The following is a 24,581-nucleotide window of genomic DNA, read 5'->3' as shown; positions in this document are numbered from 1 at the left end:
GATCATCGATGTCAATTCCGAGAGCATTGTGTGGGGGGTTGGAGCCTTATCATTGCCACCTTGCGGAAGTCCACGACGGACCGAGGACCGAGGACCGTGAGATGGATGACGATGGTAGAGAGCAGTGGAGATGATAAGGGAGGCGTGAAGATTTTACGAATAAATTAGATCGGAAAGTGTGATGCTTCTTCAGTTCGCCGGTAACCGCTGAACGGTGCAGAACGTGTCCTCTTGTTCTCTCCCCGAGAAAAGGGTTCCGATCTCATATGTGTGTTTGTGTGTTGTGTACTGCAGCCGGGAACCGTATCACGATCCGTGCAGCGAGTGATTGAAGGGTTAATACGTGACGTGCGTCTCACCGGCTCCCAGTGGGGGAGGGCGCACAGGAGCGACTGTGAAGAAAAATTCATAATTCATGAATTAATTAAAAAAAAGTTCTTCAAGTGAACATGAGTATCAGCAAGTGTCAGCGGCGGAAGCACCGTCTGCAGATAGTGCTTGCCGTGGCAGTTGTCCTTGTCGCCGGCATTCACCACCATCACCACCACGTATCATGTTTCAGTGAGTTCTCAAACAAATTTTTACACACCATGACTTTCGGGGTACACCTTGCACACCTGGGTGCTTGGAAGGAGTTTGTGGGGGTGGTGTGGGGATACAGAACAGTACCACTGAAACTTATCCCGAGGAAGCAAATATTTAAATTGATGGATGGCTTTTCGGTTTAATTAGTGGCGGCGAGAGGAGCAGCATCGGCGAACGGAAGCTGTATAAGGCTTATTAGGGCGCCTCGGGCACGTTTGCCGGAGAAATGTAATTTACGATATGATGCAGCTAAATACATTTTCACGGCATGATTGGGCTCGAGTAATTAAGTTTGGCGAAAATCGTTATTAAAGCGGTCGGGTTGGCCGGTGGGCTTCTTGTGCCGGACCGGAGGATTTGAGGTCGAGTCGATTTACAGTGACTGCCAGCTGAGGAAATATGGAGCATTTTCACACGTGTTGTAATAGACTATGCTAAGCTTAATTGGTGTTTACATAACAAATTTGCAGTTTTGGTTCATTAGAAGCGGGTTTGAATTCGTGAGATGCAGTGTGAATTCTGAACAAAAGCTACAAAACAAGTTATTTCGGAAAAAAAAATCACTCGTAGCTTTCGTTCAGTATTACCAATCTGCTCCGAGCACCTGCAGAATAATCTCGTTATGTTTGTTTAGCGAGGACTCAGCAATTCTCTGCCGTGAAGTTTATTTTCTAATTGTAAGCCGTAAGGTAGTGTGAGCTCTAGGGAATGCAAACTGTTTTCCGTTTGTTTTCATATCGTCGATATCAAAATTTATTTATTTCATCTGACTTGTGTTGTCATATTGAAAACAGATGGGGAAAAGCCAGAGTGGCGTAAAAAGCCCATATCTTGACATTAAACATTGTAAAAAAACGTACAGACAAACAATAATGGTTGTCATAACATCGATAATCAGTTAAAAAAATAGTTAAAAGTTGGCATAGTCCATCGTTGGAAGTGTCCGGCAATCACTCTCGATCATGTAGTCCTCGATGAATCCGACGACGAAAGGCTTCAGCAGATAGGTTGAAATCGATGAACCCATAAAATGAATTGAATCGTGCTGACAGGAAGCGAATTGGGTCATGTAAACCGTAGTTTGCAAAACGGGGCCCAAGGTGAAGAAAACTTCTTGACCGGAGTACTCTCTCAGGAGCATAAATATTCAGTTCCGCGAGAAGACCAGGACAATCTATTTCACCCAATAGCATTTTAGCTGTAAACATCGCCTGGCTAACCTTTCTTCTGGAATCAAGTGTTTCCAGTCCTAGTAACTGACATCGAGCTTCGTAGGGTGGAAGATTGATTGGATCATTCCACGGAAGATTACGCAGGTCATAACGGACGAATTTCTTTTGAATTGATTCAATCCTAGCAATCCATAATGTGTGATAAGGACACCAGACAACCACGCCGAATTCCAGAACTGATCGAACAAGCGTGCAGAACAACACTTTCAAACAGGTTGGATCGCGAAACTCATCGGAAATTTTGAACATGAATCGGAGTTGCTTATTAGCCCTGGTAATTATGTCCGAGTAATGCGACATAAACGTTGAGGCAGAGTCAAGCGTAGTTCCAAGATCAGGTATTTTTTCCACACGTAGCAAAGGTTGAAAATCGATCATGTATGTAAACGTTATTGGCTTGAGTTTTCGGTGAAATATTATAGCTTTACATTTCGAAACACTTAGTGTGAGATAATTTCTTGTGCACCACTCTACAAAAGTGTTTATCAGATGCTGTAGGCGTAAGCAATCAGCTGCGCTTCGAACAGTCAAGTACATTTTAACATCATCCACATAGAATGATCGAGTACCAGCTGGGATGATCAATCCGATCTCGTTTATGAAGATGGAAAAAAGCAACGGTCCAAGGTTGCTGCCTTGAAGTACTCCTGAGCTGTTGGTAAAATTCTCCGAAAAATCAGATCCAATTCGTACACATATTTTTCGATTGGTAAGGTAAGACCTGAACCAACGAGTGAGTCTCGGAGATTCTCGAGTTTAGCAAGCAGTATGGTGAAATCAACCCTGTCAAAAGCAGCATTGAGGTCGGTGTACACAACATCCACCTGCGCTCCAGCTTCCATACTCCTAAGGCAGAATGAAACGAAGGGATCGAGATTCGTTGAGATTGATCTCTTTGGATAAAAGCCGTGTTGATCAACAGAGATGTAATTTTTGCAGCAAAAGAATAGTGCGTCGTTAATTATGATCTCAAAAATTTTAGAACATGCATTAGGCGATGTGATCCCTCGATAATTTTCGACGTTCTTAAAAAAAATGGGTGGGTTATAGCTATGATATAACCGCAAAGTTGACGTGGGACTAGCTTAGCTTAGCAATCATTTGTATGTATTCATTAAATTTTTGATTGAATTAAACAATTTCCGAATTCAATCGAATTCAACATATTTGCTTTGTGAGTAAACGGATTGAATAAATGCCATGTAAGGTCAAATCATGCATTGTGGTGGATTATGTTCTTCGTTACAAGTAAATTTAATGTCCTTTTTCGTTTGGTACGATACCTCGGACAAAGTATGTGAACGGGAAAATTATCAAACGATTATTTTATTTTACATTTCCTTCTGAAGTTTGCATCTCTCAAGTGTACGTACTTCTCGAATCGCGAATTTGTTTTATTTGATGAACTTCAGGTACTCAGTGCCAGAAATTCAGTAAGTAGAAGATATGAAGGCATACCCTTCAATGCAATCTTGAATAACCGAGCCAAAGCGTTGTGTTCGTACCCGTTTTTGTAATCCGTGTTAGGAAACATTTTTCGGAGTACAAAAAAAAACATGCGGGTGCAGAAGTACCCCCGGCTTACATGAATCAACAACTTCAACTTATACTGTGTTCAGGAAACGTATTCTAGGTTGCACAAAGGCAGGTGAGTACAAAAGTACTCGCAGTTTGAATTTATTTGCAAAACCGATTTCCCCAGACATCTTGGTTTTGAAGACTGTGTTGAGCAAACACATTTCAGTCGGAACAAAAATACTCCCGACCTGCATGAATTTGCAATGTCAATTTCCCCAGATACCTTGGTTCTGAAGTCTATGTGTGGGAAACACATTTCAGTCGAAACAAAAATACTCCCGACTTGCATGAATTTGCAATGCCAATTTCCCCACGCTCCATGGATTTGAAGCCTTTGTTGGGGAAACACATTTCAGTTGGAACAAAAATACCCCCGACTTACATGTATTTGCAATGCCAATTTCCCCACGCTCCATGGATTTGAAGTCTGTGTTGGGGAAACACATTTCAGTCGGAACAAAAATACCCCCAGCTTTCATTTATTTGCAATGCCGATTTCACAAAGGCTGCTTAGTTTTGATGGCTGTGTTGGGGAAACTGTAAATCGGGCCTATCAAAACAAAGTAGTTAGGGCGTTTAGATAACGCTTAACATTTTACAGTTACTCAGTTGTTTATCGAATAATAAACAACATTTTATTAATTACGATAGATGCGTAGAAATATTCCCTATCAATTGATGCAAACATCTTCCCGATACAGTAAGAAATATTCGAGTTATAAGCATTTGGAATCTTTCATTTTTTCCTGTATTTTCCTGTGTGTAGGTTTTCATTTTACCCCCCATATACTCAGGTTAGACGTAGTCCCACGTCAAAACCGGAAACATAAATGAGAATTTCCAACGTGTAGGAAACACACCCTGCTGCAACGAAATATTGAACAGTTTCGACAGTGGTGTAATGAGCTCCGGGTAGCAATTTTTCAGTATACAGGAGGGAATTCCGTCGGGTCCAGCAACGTAGGAGAATTTTAGTTTTTTGATGGCAGATTCGACGCAAGCTGAAGAGATCATAAAGATATCCGAATACAAAATATCTCTGGGCGTGTCCCTAGTAGCATCACCAATTTGGCTCGACGAGGCGCAGTAATCAGTTGAAGCAGTTGAAGACGCCCTTGAAGTGCTCAGCCAGGAGTTGACATTTTTCCAATGAAGTGCAGGCTCTCCTGTTCCCCAAGTGAATTTCCACCGGTAGCCCATTCTCTTTACTTTTAGTCTTCACAAACGACCAGAACTGCTTTGGGTTGCGCCGTAGATTGTCTTGTACACGCCTTGTATACTTTGTATATTGCTCGGCCCACGACCTCCTCGAAGTGCTTAACGGCTTCATCTATCGACAAGCAGGAATCCAGGAACTGCCAATTCTCCTGGGCGAGTGAATGGCTCAATGCAACAAAATCGGTTCTTCGGAAGTCGAGCTCATGCACATCAGCGGTATTGTCGAAGCGAACGGGCATCGATAACAAAATAGCAATTTCCAATGCAGGATGGACAGATTCCAAGCTTCAATAACAGAACATTCCGGGATTGCAGCTTTATTCACAAGCACAAAGTCAAGGATCCGAGAGTTAATGTTCATAATTTTGTTGATTTGCGTTAGATTATGGAGACTGAAACCATCCAGATGTGTACTACAGGAAGCCGGAATGTTCGAATGCAGAACATCGATGGTGGGATGATCATTTGCAGTGACGTTCCAAGTAAGCCCAGACTGATTGTAATCACCAAGAAGTAGAGCCAAGTCGTTCTTTTCTACTTGACAGTACATTACCAATCGAACTGATGTGACTGTTGATACTGATGGAATTCAATTTCCGGTCAGGAGGCAGGTATATTACCCCAGCACTTAAAGATCTGTTTGGTGTCGTAATTTTCACCCAAATCTGCTCGAGAGATAGACAAACCGAAGTAGGGTCGGGACAGCAACTAAGACGGTTAGAAAATACAATGAAAACCCCACCTCCACATGATTTGGAACTATTTAGATGATTGCGGTCGTTACGAAAAACAGTAAACGCACTCCCAAACAATTGAGATGAATTAATTCGTTCATCAAGCCAGGTTTCGGTGAGGACTATAACATCGTAGTTGGAATCAACGGCTGTCAAAAACGAATCGTCTATCTTTGTTCTTAGGTCACGAACGTTCTGATAGTACATCAAGAGGCCGTCGATTGGAATTCGCTCGTAATCTGATGAATCAGTATGGTTTATCCGTGGGTAGAATGGTGTTACATTACAGTGAACGTACTTGCCTGTATGGGGAACTCGAAAGACCCCGACGCCATCCTCGACCACAGGACCAGAACGACTAAGAGGGCATATACGAGCTGCAAGCGCGACTGGGTCGGGAGACCTAGGGGCTTTCTTTGTGCTACAGGCATTGCGTTCTGGGGCGATAAGCGAAGCATAGGATGACGTGATTTGGCGCTACTGGCACCACCTCCGGAAGAAGATTGATCCGTAGGAATCCTGATGACTGCGGAAAACTCACGAATTCGCGAAAAGACACGTTTTCAGGCCAAGAGTCTTTAGACAAGGGAACGTTTCTGAAGGATTTGTCCACGCCAACTTCGAAGGTTACAAAGCTCAAGTGGCAGGATCTTTGTCCTTGGAGACCAACCTTATCACTTTTGGTTTTACATCAGTGCTCAAATTCATGCATTCCCTGCTTAACCTAGCGATGTCGCTCTCAGATGTACTCGGGTCGAATGCGGATAAATATATCCACAACAGTTCAGCCGGCGTAGAAGCAGTTTTAATAAATTCGAAATACGAAGCCATACACATCTTTCCAATAATTCGTACGAACTTTTCTTCGTACCGGATACAAGATCGGGATGGGAATCGATGTTATATTCGACAGAAAGATATCAGTGACCTCCATACTGCGATAAATGCTTGTAACTGATCGTAAGCCAGGATTCCACTGAGATAACAATAAAAAAATATAATATGCACAAACAGTGAATGCAGTAATACAAGTAAATAATTTGACGAATAAATTAGGTATGTTATTTCAAACACAAACACGTGTCAGTCACGCAGTCATGTCGCGAGCCGCAAAACAATAAATAAACACAGATGGTGTCCAAGTCGCAACCGCATTGTTAACGTGTGAAATGAATGTGACTGTGTGCGAGCATGAAAATTAGAACCAAATCGGATGTGTAGCGGGGTGTCGAAAGCAACCATTACGGTACAAATTTTTACCTTCTGTTTTCCACCGAAGACTTTAACTCTTACCGCTGGAAAATATCTTCTTCACTTGCGGCTTGAAATTCGCTGTACTTGGACGCCACTTTTAACCCGGAAACAATGCTCGAATCCACGATAATTGATTGATCGATCGTGGAAAGTCCCAATAAGGCATTCACGATTTATCTGTAATCTTGCTAGCGGCAATGGTAGCGAGGCTTTTCAGAAGGCCGAGTGTTTAGTTTTTCTAGTTGACCTTTTGACGTAGGACTTCGTGTTTCATTTCTATACCGGCGTATAAATTAAATGTTTCGAAAACGAAAGTGTTACTATGGAGAAACAAGAATATAAGCAGAATATTTGAAAAAATCAAGAATAATGAAAATAAAAATCAGGATAAATCAGGACCTTGCTTCTCATTCGTTGGCCGTTCTCTGCCTGGTTGGAGATAAGGCTGTTTGTTTTATTTCATGATATTGGATATTATAACTCGCCCTTTCTTAAGAATGAAACGTCTCGATTCATCCAAATTTGCTAAGGGGATTCATTGGGATACTTTTTTGTTTCACCGTGATTTCTTGTTTTTTCTTCAGGCATGAAGGAATTAATTTGTATAATATTAAGAGGCAAATAACTCCTATGATTGTTGCGGTTAAGGTTGATCCTGTGATTACCAGTATTTTCATGTTTTGTGCATGAATTTGTTGTTCCAATATTAATTCGTCTATGTTTACTTTGTCTATTTGTTGTAAGTGCTTTACATTTGTCTTTGTGTATGTAGGACTTATAATTCAATAAGGTGTGGGTTGCTTTAGTACTATTTTCTCATTGATTGTTAATTGACATTCATTGTGGATTATGTAAGTTCCTGATAGCTCGTGTGTTGTTTTTTCACAATTAGTTTTTACAATTATTTTAGATGATTGAACAAGAATTGAGTTGATTGAGAGTAGTTCTTCTAAATCTTCGTTTTTCGTGGTAAAGTTACATTGAACATTTTGTTCTTGGTCTAATAATTTGGGTATACAGGTGTTTTCGGTGATTTTCCTTAAGTTGGTTTCTTTTATAATTGTTCCTGGTTGATCAAAGTATATTTGATCTTGATTCTTCAAGATTTGAGTTGTTGTAGGTTGAATTGTTTTGTTCTGATAGTTGTTTGGGATTATCTTATATGATTGGAATGATTGTTTGGGAATTAATAGCCTGAAAATTATGTATAGATTATCGTTGGTGTTTTCACCAACGGTCAGTTGTCTCCTTCGGGGGATGGTGATGTGGATCCAGTTTGCTTCCTGTCCGGCTACTATGGCATCTATCCGTTCGTCTACACGTGAAATGTGTCCTGGAGAGTTGTGGTTTTGTTGAAGGGCAAACGTAATCGCTAAGGTAACCTCGGCGGGCACTCTTAAGTCACGTTGCTTGCTTATGTCACCAAGTGACTAATTGTTGTTGATAACTCGGGGTGTGTTGTAACGATGAAGTGTTTCAGATCCGGGTTGGCAACTGTGTCGTTGGTGTAGAGGACGTTTGAAGGTCTCTAGACGTTGACTGTTTATGCTGCTAGGCAGCTATTGATGATAACGATCTGCTGGTATTTTACCACGATGAAGTGTTTGACAAGCAGATGGTTCTCTGACGTTGATAATGGTACGACGTAGTTCCAGGAAAGTTTCGCGTTCTTTCCGTTGATTTTGGCACGTACTTGCAGGGGGATTGACATGTACAGATGGCGTGATTGTGCCCTGACTGCGATCCTTGTAAACTAACACTTAAGCTTTCCGTGAGAGCGCTGTTACTCGAAGTCGCCGTGTGAAGATCCGGTTTAAGACTCTGGATTGGCTTTTGGCGAGGCACTACTGAGCTGCGGCGGTTAACTTTCTTCACTATAACTTGAGCACTTTTTCACTAACACTTTTGGCTTTCGGGTCCCTATTCGGGCGCCAGTTTCAACTTCCGGGTTCGGGAAGTGGAAAAAAAACAAAGTTTTTCTCGGCAGCTTGTCGATACTTGTTGACACTTTATTTGAGTTCCCCGAGTGAGCGGTTTACATCGTCTTAAATACTAGTTTCTTATCTTTAGTTTCTAAGCTGTCATCATCTCCCTTGCTTCTCATTCGTTGGCCGTTCTCTGCCTGGTTGGAGATAAGGCTGTTTGTTTTATTTCATGATATTGGATATTATAACTTATTTATATTTAATATTTGGTCACAGCTCATAAAAACTATCGAAATTCGTGCCTCTACATTAGAATTCCTACGTCAAAAGTCTCATGGAGTTAGATCGCTTCTGTATAGTGGCTGCGGTAATGTAGTCATAATAAACTTAGGCAAGATTTCGCTAACTATGAGCGGCGTGTAGGATCCTTCAAACGCTTCCAACTCTAAAATAATCGAGTCACTGGACGCACTTCACAAGTAACATAAATTTTTCATTTGCAGGGCTCATTTCAACTAATCACAGTGAAAAAAAGAGTGATACGGACCACCTGCTATCATTGCTTGATGCATATGACACGTAGGAATCTTATCACACTAAGATGACCGCCCTTTGTCGGGTTAGTCAAAAACTTCTGTTACTTTTTGGATATCCTTTGTATGTTCTTCGCATCATGTAGTCTCAGAACCGCAGCCTATAGTTATAGTAATTCAGAAGAATATTCTTTGTTCTTCACTAAATTGTATTTTTCTGTGCTTCTTTATCATCAAACGTAAACGTAAAGGGTGAAACGCTAAAAATTTGGTCAACTTAAATTTGCCGTATTCCTTTTGAGTGTACATTTATACTGAACATCCCTCATTCTGTAGGTTTCTGTGGGTAGAATAATCTCTTCATTATGAATTTCACGTTGCTCTTAGGTTCTGAAAATGGTTTGCAAGCAAGAGGAGCAATGCTTGAAATTTTTGGTCGTACGACGTGAAAATCCAAGCTTCTCGCATGCGAAGTTGGTAAAATCGGACCTTAAACAGCTTCGGACAAGGCGATAAGAAGTGGTATGTTACAAACATCTCTAAGATATATACACTATACAAATTCCCTCAAAATACTTGGTTTACCAGGGCATCCGAAAATACGACCGGAAAAGCACCATTTCCGTCGCCAACGGGACCGACAACAAGGCCATATACGTCAGAAAATGCTGCCTTTTGACGTAGGACTACGTCTAACCTTTCAATATAGGGGCCCATTTCAAAATTTCGATGTAAAAAAGTGTTCAGTTTTTGAACGTTAATACCTCTCCAATTAATTGATTGATTTGAATTCCTAACACACGAATGCCGTTCCTTGGAGCATTTGATGTATGGTGACCATAAGTGAACCACAAAAGTGCAGCAGCAAATTGACTTATGAAAATCTGTAATAGTTAAAAATTGCACAATTCTGAAGTATTGGTTGTATTACGATACCACGCGATAAATATATATGCTTGCCACCAAGTGTTTTTTCGCTGTTGGCTGAAAGAAAAGCCTACGTTTTAGTGTTCAGGTGAAAATATGAAAAAGTTAAAAATGGTCATAATCTCTCTCGCTCTAAATCTTCGGTGCTAGAAAGTGTTTGGAGTTGAGATGAATGTATAAGCAATTACTGACGTTTATTTTCTTTAATTGTTCAAATTTTTATTTCAATGTGAAGTTTGTTCGTTACAAAATTTTACATTATGCTTTGATTCATCTCTAAATAATATTTCGAGTTAGCGATGTATGTAATTCCGCTAGCCCTATTGATGGAATTGAAATATTCGAGGGAATTCTCAATAATCCTTTTCATTTCGTATAGTTTATATGTTGTAATAATGGTCGTGGGTTCAATCGTAGAACTCTCCCTTGGTTGATCTTCTAATTGGCCCTTTACAATTTATTTTTACTATAAATTTCCTATTGCATCTACCAAAACTCATCATTATAATATAAATTTATTTTCAGACAAAATTTTCGCTCAAGATTCTTGATTCACTTGCAAATAACATGTTTCTCCGTTACGTTGAATACATGTTTGATACAGAAAAGTAAATTATCATTCATAATTTTATTTGTAAAGTGCGTTATTCCACCTGAGAATCTATTGCCGTTTTCGCTTCATACCAACGAAACACGAAGCTTAATTCCGCAAACGCGAAATCTAGCAACGATGTGATTGTAAAAAATTGAGAATTCAATCTTCGAACTTCCCGCAGAGTTTTCCAAAAATTTTTCGATTTTCTCTTCGCTATATTGATACAACAGAATGAAGACGGCTCAAATCTGATCATTCCTTCCTCGGGTTTTGCGCTTACGAACGCATTTGGCCTTCGATTTTTATTTATATAAATATTTCAATCGGGAAGCTGTGTGTGTTATTGTTACTAATAAATAATAAATTTATTAGCAGCCGAAACGTAAATCGTAGATGATAATTAGTGATGTGTGAGTTAAAATCGGATTTCATTGCGAGAGATATGTATCGTTTGGCAAAGAGCTAAAGTATCACCATATTTCTTTTGCACACAAGACAATGCAAGAATGTATTCCATGTGCTGTGGTAGGTGGTGGGCCATCATAAAAAAAAAACGCAAACCAAACGCACAACACCAAAGGTTCTTTACAGAACCACCAACATGTTCATAAAGAGTATACAGTAAACTAATTAATTTTCCAGGTAGATAGGTAGGTATTCACGCAGGAGAAGAAAATAAAACAATATATTAAAAAAAAATAACAAAGGCTGTCTCCTTTGTATAGTCCTACGTCACTCCGGTTATGTCCCCGACATTACCCACCCGTCTTTTTTTCTGCTTTATCGATCCCGTGAATCGGCCTTCACAATAGTTCCCTTCCAACTTAAAAAGTAAGGGGTTGTATCTAGGACACGACCGCATTTTCGACGTATAACTACGCAATTATATTATGCAATCCACTTGTTTACCACTTCGAATATTATTTTCAAATGTATCGAATTTTTTGGTTTGTTTATGTTCTTCGTTACAAGTAAATTTGATGGACGTCCTTTTACGTTTGATATAATGGACCTAGGACTACCATAATATGTGAACGGAAGAATTGTCAAACGATCATTATATTTTACATTTCCCTCTGAAATTATTGCATCTCTTATGTTTACATAGTTCTTGAACCGCAAAAGTTCATTCACCTCTAGTATCTGAAATGACTATTTTAGGGAAATACAGCTCGGTGGGAACAAAAATACCCCCAACTTGCATTTATAGGGTTTTCCATTTCGGGCTTCCGAAAGTATACAGCCCTGCGCTGACAACCGTTTGACATAGCTGTCAACCAAAGCGTCATATCGTCTGCCATTTTACAATATGGATCGTTTTAGCATCGCACAACTTGTTAATTTTGTTAACTTATACTATAAAAATGATGAAAAACCGGCAAATGTTTTTCGAGCATTACGGACGGATTTTGGTCGTCATGGATGGCCTACAGAGCACACAATCGCTAATGTAGTGCGTAAATTCGAACAAACTGGATCCGTAGCGGATATTGTGAAACCTGTGCATCATCGTAATGTGCGTTCGGCCGAAAATATTGCTGCTGTTGCTGCCAGTGTGGGGGATGACCCGAATGTTTCGATTCCACGGCGTGCTCAGCAATTGAGCTTGTCAAACACATCATTGTGGCGAATTTTGCATTTGGACTTGCACCTACATCCATATAAAGTTCAACTGGTACAAAAATTAGAGCGTGGTGACCATGGAATGCGTCGGGCATACGTCGATTGGGTGAACGCAGCAAAATGCTGAATTTTCACATCAGCTCGGTGGCTATGTGAACACCCAAAATTTCCGTATATGGGGCTCAGAAAATCCACACGTGATTGTTGAGAGGCCATTGCATCCGCCAAAAGTCACTGTTTGGTGCGCATTATGGTCTGGTGGAGTCATCGGGCCGTATTTCTTTGAAAATGAGGACGGCGAGACGGTAACTGTGAATGGTGAGCGCTATGGCCGCATGTTAACCGATTTTTTTTTTGCCACAAATTGAAGATATGGATACGGATGACATGTGGTTTCAGCAGGACGGCGCCACGTGCCACACAACACGACCGAACCGATATTGCGAACGGAATTTGAGGGACGCATAATTTCGCGTTTTGGTGATGCCAATTGGCCGACCAGATCATGCGATTTGAACCCGCTAGACTTTTTTTTTTGTGGGGTTATGCGAAAGACCGTGTCTATGCCAACTCTCCGCAAACTCTTGAACATTTGAAAGACAACATTCGTGAAGTTATGACCGAGATACCGCCCCATATGTGCCGAAAAGTCATCGGAAATTACCTGTTCCGGATCAAGGTGTACGAGGAAGCCCTAGGTGGACATTTGAATGATGTTGTATTTCACACATAATGACATAAACCAAACTTTAATTTGAAATAAAAGTTTCATCGAAATTCGAATTCTAAGTGTGTTTTATTTCAATTTACTTTCGGAATTTAAAGTTGGAAAACCCTGTATATTTGCAAAGCGAATTTCCACAGGTACATCGATTTTGAAGTCTGTGTTGGGGAAACCGTAAATCGGTCCAACCAAAACTTGATAGATAGGGCGTTTAGATAACGCTTGACATTTTACAGTTATTCAATTGTTCATCTCATGAAAAATAACATTTTATGAATTGTGATAGACGCGTAGAAATATTTCCTATCAATTGATGCAAACATCTTTCCGATCTATTAAGAAATGTTCGAGTTATAGGCATTCGAAATACGGGTAGGGTTAGCAAACACATATCGGTAGAACAAATGTATGGGGAAAATGAAATTCTTCCAGTTTTCATGAATTTAAACCATTTAGAGATTAACGAATTGTAATAAATAGCATATCAAACAAATCTTGGAGAATTTCCGATTCGATTGGTATGCAAATCATGAGAATTCGTTCACAGTGAAAATAGTTATTTACGTTAATTTTATTTCATAAAAACGTGGCCTGTTTTCTGATTTGGTGCCCTTCCTGAAAGACGTAGTTCTACGTTAAAAATCAGTTCTCCTTTTGTTATTCCCAAAAATAAAGTTTTATTTCAAAAGAACCCATCGTTGTAGAGGTTGTCGAGAAAGTTATGCACCTCGGTCACAACATTCTCGACAGCCTCTACATAATCGTGATGTTTTTTTTTCGGAGCTTCATTTTGGGAAACAAAAAAAGGTAGGTTAGGTTCAAGACACTATCGCATTACAGACGTAGAACTACCAAATGCTTTTATCCAATTCTTGTTATTGTTTTAAAATGCATTGATATTTTATTTACAAAAATACAGAAAAACTCTTCACCAGACGGCATGGGAATTGAAGCGAAACGTCCACCGACCAAAGTTGCACCACAATGTGTGATGGATCGATATGATCGATCGTGGCGCACGGTTCTCCAGTAGAAACGTGCCTGCAAATGCCTTCATTGAAAATTTAACTTGCGAGCCCACAGCGAAATCTCTTTCGAAATAATAGTTCTGAAAAGAACTGGTAAATTAACTATTTCTTCCCAGTAACGGTGGAATGGAACACGTTGTGACAGGAGCGAAGTAGATGATGTTCGTTGTATTTCCGTTCAGATTGTGATAGGAAAACTAAACAACACTACTGCCTCTGCTGTCGATGCTGTTGCTTCTTTGTCACCGCTCGTGTTGCTGATGTTACATTTGATTACTTTGCTCCTTTTCTTCCTTTTAATTGATGGTGTTAACTACTTCCCGTTTAGAAAAACAAAACTAATCGCTTCGCAACCGGAACGGACAATGTAATGCATACTGGGTGACAGAAGAACTACACAAGGGTGGGCATTGCGACGCAATGGAAATATTTGCAATAAATTGATCTTTACGTTCTATCGAGAAATAGTCGAGCTTCTGTATTTCAAATATCCATCGCAACGGTTTATTTGGCAATGGACAGCATTTTGCACAACCACTTTACTCAAAGAATATAACGTCTTCGCAAGAAGCGAATCGCATAAGCGTAACCTCACCGGTTGCAATCGATTTCGGAATGTTTCGCTGCAACAATTTGAAACGCAGATAAGGAAGGTTCATTAGGCTTTGCTTCGTTGATGACGTCCAATTGCAGATTAGTGTCGATTTCCTATTATTCAAGTTGTTTTTCAAACTCTGATAGCTGATGTAACATGTACTCTTAAAGTCATTCTAAAAGGAACTCCTGTCGCGGCATAACAAAAATATAAAGATGATGCAGCGCCGCAATTAACGTCCCCTATTAAGCCGGCAATCAATTTCAATAACCTTACCTTCTCCGCATCAACCACATCATCATTATCGCATCCTTCTCTGGCAAGTGCCGCCCCATCCCTCCCCTATTTCCCAGCCTCCTGTATCTATTTCTCTCACCTTCCGGGAAGCCACCATGTCATAGTCCTTCTGATGAGCTCCATCTCATTATCATAACCACCTCCTGTCATCGCTCCCTCATAGACACCCGGCTTCGGGAAGAACAAAAGAACAAGATGGGAAAAAAGATCATAACATTCCTCAACACGAATCTAACATTCCTGGTGGCTGACAAAGCACAGCACGCACCAAATGAAATTCCTTCGTGCATATTTTCCCCCTCATTGTCCTTCGCCACGGGGAGGGTACCGGTGGAATTATTGCATCAATGAGAAGTGGACTCAGTGCTGGTCTCCGGCGGCGGAATGCGACACTAGTTTAGATGCATAACTTTCTCCTACGCTCTTTATTATGGTGCGAGAGAAATGAACCTTCATCAGTATCCTAACCATTTATGGGAGTCAAAATAATCGAGGAAGACGCCGTCATTCCATCACGTTCCGATCATCATTCATTTTTCATGCTCTATTCCGCCGGGTTCCGATATAATAATCAGACGCGAGCACCGCCACCGCGTGAACATGTAAGAATCCTGCTGGCTCATTATTCTTACCTCCTTCGGAGTGGGCGACCACTGACTGTCATAATGGGGGGGTGGCTATCATATTCTTATGTTTTTGTTTTGTGTATTTCTCTTATTTTTTACGCCTAATGAAGAGGAATGGACAACCCGGGAAAACGGTAAGGTGGAGGGGGATTGTGAGCGCCAGCGTATTTGCCCGCCGAAAAATATGTTAATTTATCGATTCTGATATTTTTGCGCTCGTTAAATTTCACCTGGAAAAAGGGTTTGTGCAGTGATCTGTGCAAAGTTTTCCGTTCAGTTAGCTACGATAGAGAAGCGTTTTTATTCATCTTTTTTTTTTTTTTTGACTAAATCTGAAACTATTCTACCGAAATCTGCGGCGCATTCGAGTGGATGTTTTCGCTATGTTTATTCACCGTGCACACTCCCCTGGGCTCGATAAACATTGGAAGCATTGCCAAAGGTTACACAAACAGATTCAGCTGCTGTTGGAGGTTCTTGAAATTATATAGCTTACGCTCGTGGGTGCGATTCGACATTTTCAATTCATATAATCGCATCATCAGAATTAATTGTGATTTGAATTAAGAGTATCAGGTACCATTGGATATTCTGGAAATTTCTGAACATTTTCAATTCACGTGATTTCATCTTCAGAATGAACTCTAATTTAATTCATACTTATACTAAACCTAATACGCTTATTGAAAAATCAAAAAAGGGTGTTACGATCAAAATTTGGCCAGACAATAATACGTAGAAATTGATTTTTTTTTATACCAAAATCAACTTAGTTTGCTTGAGTCCGAACTTCAATTATTAGGTCTTTTATATAGTATCCGCGGTTATTTGTCACTAGATGCTGTTGATAGTTTCATAACGCACAATACTAATGCAATTGTGTCAAAATAACGCACTGAAGGATCACATTTAAAATTACTTTTTTGACATATGTCTTGTCTTTGATTCCCATATAGGGGGTCACTCTACGAAAAATTTAACGGTTTATTAAGAGATTTTCAACGCATATTACTCAAAATCGTTATTGTGACATTTTTTTCCAAAATATATATTTTTATTAAGGCTCACATGGCGTCAGTCTGACAGGGCCGCACAGTGGTCCCTCAGAAATTCTAGGTGGCATTCAATAGACAAATGAACAACAACGCCTGACCGAATGAATGGTCTATTTTTGTTCTATAACCTTCCAGGCATCTAGTATCACATATGGCAACAGTGTCCGTGCCGATTTTCGTTGCGATAACGACGTGGCAACGTAGTGTTTGATGCAGTGAACCAGTGTAACGATAAACACGCATGTTTTTCAAATTTGCACAAGTGCTACAAAGTACGTTAAAAAATAATGTGATGGTGTTCTGGATAGAGCTTTTATGCTGATTTCGAATTTGTATTCCGTTTTTAGTTTAAAAAAATTTGAAGCGGTGAAATGAGTGTTTGAAAGAAAGTACATTTTCAACATTGAATTTATACAGAAGTAGACCTACAAAAAATTCTCCAAATACCTCCAAAGTTGTTTATAACAAAATGTCTTCCTTAAGGTCCCCCCTACACTTTTCCTATGTGACTTCTGGCCACATCTGACCACCTTGCGAAAAAATGCCATAAATGTTTTGATACCCCACAAGTGTTTTCCGTTTTTTTTTTATTTTATCCCCTCTCCCTGCACTCCCTTTTCGGTTTTGGGTAAAATAAATATTGAAAACGTGTTCAGGAAGTTTGAAAACATATATTTAGACACCCCACACGTGTTTTTCCGAAGATTTACCCCTCCCCCAGCGCTTGCTTCGGGGTTCATAACGAAAATGACTCAAAAGGAGATTCAGCACCTTCGAATACCTCCGTACACCAAATTTCAAGGTATTTCCATTCATTTTTCTATTTAATGCCACCTAGAATTCGCGTGTTTGTCTTACAACTATGTTAGTACATATCCTTATATCCCTTCCTTTTCCTGAAAAAAATGTCACCCTTCTAAACTCGAGCAAACCGCGAGTAATCGGTTCTCTACTTCATTAACATTAGAATTAATGAAAAATGTTTATATATACTTGTAACAATACAGATAGGAGTTTGGCTCCTTTAAACTTCTGTAACTGAGCCTGTAAAAATAAACGATTTAATAAAAAAATAAAACACTATGTTAGTAATATGTAACCGATTACTCGCGGTTGGCTCGAGGTTAGTATTACAAGTGTTCTCATAATTGGGATGTTGCAGTCTGCAATGCTCTGTACGTGTGCCCGACACAGGATACTTCCTATTGGGATCCAGCTGACCATTAATCAGCAACGCCCCCATAGTCTGTACCCAATGAGGTACATATAGAGGTGGAGCAGTAGGCGAAGTGTATCTGTATTGACAAACAAAATATCGTGTCGTAATTATTTGCATTCAATATGGAATGTATATGGAAGAAACAAAACAATGTTGAAAGTACTCACGGTTGCTTGATAATTTGAGCCAAAATTCGCATGAAATCATTCAACTGGTTGTTTTTAACAGATGACAATTATATCGTAGCTTATTTCGATTATTCATGTGACAAAAGGTCCAGAGAGCAGTCGTATGCTTAGTTCTGGAAAACAGTAACATTTTCGGTGAAATTTTGATTAGGTGGCGATTATTATCTCACAACATACACACCGAAACTGAGAGCCTTCGAAAAATCAACTTCATTACGGTAAAATAATGAAACTTCGTTTGTTTCTATGAACGTGGGGGAGTGAAAATGCCGCATGGAAATATCACTTTTATCCGTCTTTTTCGACGAGATTTCACTAATATTCACTCCACGCTACCACTTTAGTCTCATAGTCAGCGGGAGCTCTACAAAAATTAACGTTTTTAATTGATGAATTACTTCCTGAAAATAGCATTTTCACATGGCTGCGATGGGCAATCAAAGATAAACACAACGACTGACGTCACTATTTGCGAAATAGTTATGGCAGCGCATGCTGTGTCGCTCAAAACTCGACCATCTTCATTACCAGAATCATCAACTCGTGTAGAGTTGCCATGAGCAGTACAATCCTCAGCTCTTGGTGAATGATCAGTGGGCTGCACATTCTTCGGCCCGTGTATCTGTAAAGAGTATGTGTATGTATTGTCGCGAATAGGTAAAAGTTTATCGATCGGATAGGAGGAATATGATACAGGGATACAACGGAGGAAACATCATTAAACGTTAACATCGGCGTTTCTAAGGAACAAGCATGGATGGAGCAGAAGATCAGGATCACGGCTACCTAAGATATCCCGGTGAGCTGAGAGCGGGCAGCATGGAACCGGATACACGACCAGACAACATGCTTTAGGTTGGAGTGATTGGACATAAGCTGAGATATCACGCTAATGAAATCACGACCTACATTCAATCCCTTGAACCATGCATTCGTCGAGACCTTAGGAATAATCGTGTATAACCAACGACCGAACTCATCTTCGGAACGCACTGCCGTATTGAAAGGGTTAAAATGTGTTATCCACCCATACTGGTACAGCATTACTCAAGCGAGAAACGAGTTTGTGTATAATATGTATGCCATACCCAGAGCCCGGAATCTTCGAATTGACGAGTGTTAAATACGAGGATGACTGATGAACTATTCTAGTCAATACTTATTCTAATTGACGTCACTAATGAATACAAATCTGCCGCTTCATTCAACCCGACTTCAATCCACACTTCTACTCCCCCTGACATTAATTTTGTTACCCGCGAACACAGTCTTATTGACGTAGGACTACATCTTACAATAAGGGTGTAAAATCAGAAAACAGGTCACGTTTTTATGAAATAAAGTTAACGTTAATAATTATTTTTGCTGCGAACGGATTTTAACGATTTGCATACCAATCGAATCGGAAATTTTCTGAGATTTATATATGGTTTAAATTGATGAAAATTGGAAGCATTCTCATTTCCTCATACATTTGTTTTGTCCATTTGTGTGCTTTCCCGAATAGAGCATTCAATAACGGGCAATTTATGCAGCCGCTAGAATAGAAACAACGAAGTAGGATAGCGAAAAGAGAATATTTGCGAAGTAAACTCCACTGAAATAGTGCGAAACGATTTTAACACGGGTCTGAAAACTTGAGTACTAAAGCGGGACTTTGGGTGAATATGATAAAGGACCGGTTCGTAGTTTGAACTAGACTGTATTTCATGAAATTTCACAATTGTGTTGAGTTCAAGAGAATGGTGGAGTAGAAGAGTAGAAGACTCTTCTCTCCAATATATTATACCAAAATGTGATGGTGATTATTATAGCTGCGATGAATTTTGAGTGTCATTTTCCGCTGATCATAGGGTTGTCACCCAATCTGAATTTGTGTCCATCTAATTTCTCCCCCCTTTGGGGCGAGGGCGTAGTCTACCGTCCCACATCATTCGTGGTACTTGAGGCGGCGGGTCGTCTTCAAGTTCAACTATTTCTCCTGACGGTTGTGGCGTATCGTTGATCACGATCACGTCGTTTTTCACTGATGTTGACTTGGTATGGAGCTTTTATTCTATAAGTAAGGGAGCCAACGGTCGAACATTGCGCTTGTAGGTGGAGGTTCGCTTCACTGCCACTCGGACTATCCCGTCATCACCTGAATGTACTTGAGTGACAATTCCCATAGGCCATCTCGCCATGGGTACATGATCGTCTCCGATTAACACTACTTGACCAATTTCCACATTGGCACGCTGTTTGTCCATTTTGCGTAATCGCGCAATTGGTGGAGATACTCGTCTCTCCATCTCTTCCAAAATTGTTCCAGTTGAGACCGAACACGCTTCCATCTAGTCGTGAGATTATTCGCGTTTTCGCTCTGGCTTGGAATAGGCACGGTTGTCAATGGTCGCCCTATTAAAAAATGACCAGGTGTAAGCGCAACTGGTGCATCAGGATTCGTGTAGACAACCGTTAATGGGCACGGATTCATTATTGCAGCCACTTGATAAAACTATGTTTGTAGTTCGAGGATGTTTAGCTGAACCCCCTTGGCTGCTGCGCGAAATAGGCGTTTTGCTACCTTGATGTTTGATTCCCATAAGCCACCGAAGTTTGGACTTCGAGGTGGGATAAATGAAAATCGAATCCCATGATTTGCTGCAGCATCTATGAGTTTGGTTTGAAATGTCTGGCTGTTGTAAATCTTACGCAAATGATTTAGCTCTCTACTGGCTCCTATAAAGTTACGCCCATTATCAGAATATATTATTTCTGGGATTCCTCTCACTGACGTGAATCGAAGCAATGCTGATATAAAAGCCGCTTACGATTGATCTTCAACGACTTCGAAGTGTACCGCTTTTGTAGCGAAGCAAATGAAGATGGAGACATACGCTATTGTTTTGCATTTCGATTTCGGGTTTATGAATACTTCAAAGGGACCCCATAAGTCCACTCCGGTATGTGTAAACACCGGTGACTCATTCACTCTTGGGGTTGGCAGTTGTCCCAATTGCTGTTGCAATGAACATGTCTGGGATGCGCTCGGGCACATAGCATGCAGCGTTGGATGACGCCCTTTACGGTTCTTCGAAGATCTCTCATCCAAAATTTCTGTCGGAATTCATTCATGACTAAAACTGCTCCTGCGTGATATCTGTTTTCGTGAATTTTTCGATTAATCACTCTTGCGAACGGGTGTGATTTTGGTACCAACATTGGGTTCTTCCCCAGTGTGGGCAATTGTGCGTTTTGGAGTCTGCCTTTGACATGGATAACTCCGTTCCGTTTAGGTGTTGGAACGGCCCTTCGTAGGTGTTTTTCCAATTTTTCTCATCTCTGCCATCTGATTCGTATAAATGGTAGTTTGCATGATTTTGATTATTAATAACAGTCCTTCTTCTAATTCGGTCATAGTGAGTGGGCCTGCCCTCTTTTCGTTGATAATTGCAGCATTAACGTTAGTCCTCCTCATGTTATTAATGGCTCGGCTAACCCATGCGAAATGCCTGACCGTCCGGTCATAAGAATTATGATGTGCATATTCTGAAATGTAATCTTGGTAATCTTTTCCCTTGTTTGCCAGAAGCAGAACCACTAGTTTCTTTATCTTCTCTTGTCCCGCCGCGGTGTCGTATTCATAACTCGACTGTGGATATCTTTCTCTATTTTGAATGTAGTTTGGCCCATGTAGCCAGAAATTCAGTTTCGTTTTTATCAATTTTCTGACTGGGACTCCGCTAGAGACCATATCAGCAGGATTCTTGGTTGTAGATACGTGTTTCCAATATTTTAGATTAGTATGTGCATGTATTTTATCTATTCTGTGCTTTATGAATGTTCCCCAGCGCGAGCTTGGAGATTTTATCCAACTCAATGCTACTTGTGAGTCACTGTAGTAGTATTCATGCGTAATTCTCGTTTTCAATATTGCCTTTATTCTGGCAGCGATTTCTGATAATAGCAAAGCCGCTAAAAGTTCTAGGCGGGGCAATGTGACCTTTTTTAGAGGAGCAACCCTCGATTTAACGCACAACAGGTGTGTGCGTTATTCCCCTTTCAAATCAATTGCATGCAGATAGATGACGCATCCGTTTATAATACTGATGAACTGAAACACATCTTTCTTGGGGTTCCAGGCCACGTCTAGTGTTTTTACGACTTCCTGATCTCCTACTTGAATCAGCGGTTCTAGATCTTTGTCTGGAATTTTCTCTAGTATGCTCATATCGTTGGATGCCCATTTTTGCAGCGGGAATCCACGTTTTAATAGGGCATGTTCTATACCTTGTTTCATTGCAATTAATTCTTCTGTGTTTGATGCACCGATCATCAAATTATCAACATAAAAGGCTTGTTGAATAGCGTCGGCAATTTTCGGATGCAACGCACGATAATCTGCTGCAGCTTCATGTAAAACTCTGCATGCAAGAAATGAAGAAGATGCTTCACCATACGTGACTGACATCAATCTATACGCTCGGAGTGGTTCCTTTAAGTGATTTCGCCATAATATACATTGCAACCAAGTATCAGGCTCCGCTATTAGTACCTGTCTGTACATTTTTACTATGTCTGCGGTCAGTACCTTGTCATGCGTCTTAAATTCGATCAACAGATCGAACAAGTCTCTTTGAATTGTGGGGCCCACGATCTGAATATCGTTCAAGGATAACCCAATTGTAGTCTTTGCGCTGGCATCGAAAACTACCCTTAGTTTAGTGGATGTTGACTCTGGCTTCAGTACACAGGAGTGTGGAATAAAGTACTTGACTTTCCCATCTCTGGGCGATATTTAGATTCGTGATTTTGGGACACGTGAATACCGTGTGTCCATCAGCTGTACAAAAGAAACATCGTTGGTTCTCCCTTTTCTCCTTGGATGACAGTACTTTGTTGTTCATTGCTGATAGAATTCTGGGTTGAGATCGATGGTTCGAGTGTGCAGTCTCTGTGGCTACCTTGCATGTGAGTTGATTTGCTAGTTTCTCCAGCTCGAGTTTAAATTCATTTCATATAGTGCGACATAGTGCGACCTCCCATTTTCAAAATGATTGAACTAGCTTGCTCATACAGACTCGTTAATATTTCTTGCTGGATGAGCAACTCTTCCACGTTGTCCTTCCTATCCGGAACGTCCGTAGCGGCTTTAGCAAGTGGGGCGATACTTTGCTCTAAGGCCGTAAGTGGTTTTTTCCGCCTCTTCTTCTGCCATTTTGCACACATTATCGGTCGATTTTCAACGAATCGCGTACCGCGAATCACGTCGGGGTCATCAAAATGAAATAGTGCGAAACGATTTTAACACGGGTCTGCAAAATCGAGTATTAAAGCGGGATTTTGGGTGAATATGATAAAGGACCGGTTCGTAGTTTGATCTAGACTGTATTTCATGAAATTTCACAATTGTGTTGAGTTCAAAAGAATGGTGGAGTAGAAGACTCTTCTCTCCAATATATTATACCAAAATGTGATGGTGAATATTGTAGCTGCGATGAATTTTGAGTGTCATTTTCCGCTGAATCTGAATCAATCTGAATTTGTGTCCATCCATCCACCCTTGCATAGTAAGTAAGCTGTCGCTAGCGTATAAGTATTGCATCTCCTCTGAGGAAAATTCCTAGAATCTTTCTGTGCCCGAAACAACAAAGGTCGCTTATTCTGCTCGTTTTGTGTTTTATATTTCCCCTCGAGCTGTGAACGCTAGCGAATATTTCACTTAAAGTGCATCTGGCATTGCAATTAACACAGTCATCCGAGCCATGGCAAAGCAGGCGAAAAAATAGAAGAGTGTTTGGCTTTGTGTGTGTTGTTTCTTTTCGTTGCGCAAAACTTAGAACTTCTTCATTTCCTGCACATGTGAACAGCACATCTTCGATACTTTTTGTTGCCATTCGTATTGGTTCTCGTGCACATCGGATCTGTTCTGATGCAACAAGCTCCTAGCTGTGTTGACGGTTTTGACAGAGAGTCGAGAAACAATTTTTCATAAATGGTCATTCTAGCGATGTTTAATTTTTATCGCTGCAACTGTGTGCATCTGTTAGACGCGTGTTTGATGCTTGTTGAATGGCGATATACGGAAGATGCCTCTCATTATATACTCAGTGCAATGTGAGAATGTGATATAAAGAAACAAATTGCGACATATGACCAATTGTTCTCGCAAAGGCAAGAAAGAATCTTTGCTTCTCGAAATGATTCTACAAAACTACGCAAGCCATTAAACCTTTTCAGGGTCCCCGAAACTTTTTACTAAAGAGTTATTTATGAAATTTCGACGTATTCGGAAACAATATCCGAAATGATAAACCAACAAATTTCAAAAAAAAAATATTGCGTAGTCCTACGTCCTAAGCGGTCGTGTCTTAGATACAACCCTTCGATTTTTTTTACGTCCATATAAAGTGAAACGAGAACTTGATTTCTGATGCAAAAAAATAGTTACACCATTAATGGACGGTTTATTGTCTACCCACTGTGAACTCAAACCAACGAACTTAGACAATTATCAGGTATGCTATAAAGGTCCTCGGGTTAGTATTAGTAAATAGTGTACTGTTTGGGAGTAATTCTATACAAAATTTTTTTTTTTTTTTACTGTATTATAGTGACTTTCAACTCATTTGGCTGGTTCGTCACTTTTACTTCCATTTTTGG

At 40.3% G+C, this 24,581-nt stretch overlaps 1 protein-coding gene across 1 annotated transcript in view; it reads left to right on the top strand.

The window, feature by feature from the left end:
• Nucleotides 1-203: 203 nt before the first annotated feature.
• Nucleotides 204-24,581, top strand: part of LOC129761857 (tyramine beta-hydroxylase) — a 45,174-nt gene continuing 20,796 nt past the window's right edge. The window contains exon 1 of the mRNA XM_055759666.1: nucleotides 204-561. Within this exon, the coding sequence (XP_055615641.1) occupies nucleotides 450-561 (112 nt within the window). The 5' untranslated portion in view covers nucleotides 204-449. The remainder of the gene's footprint in view (nucleotides 562-24,581) is intronic.

The sequence above is a fragment of the Toxorhynchites rutilus genome, chromosome 1 (assembly GCF_029784135.1).
Source record: "Toxorhynchites rutilus septentrionalis strain SRP chromosome 1, ASM2978413v1, whole genome shotgun sequence".
Taxonomy (NCBI): Eukaryota; Metazoa; Arthropoda; class Insecta; order Diptera; family Culicidae; genus Toxorhynchites; species Toxorhynchites rutilus.
The sequence above is the reverse complement of the archived record's forward strand: the minus strand, read 5'-3'. Positions and strand labels throughout refer to the sequence as shown.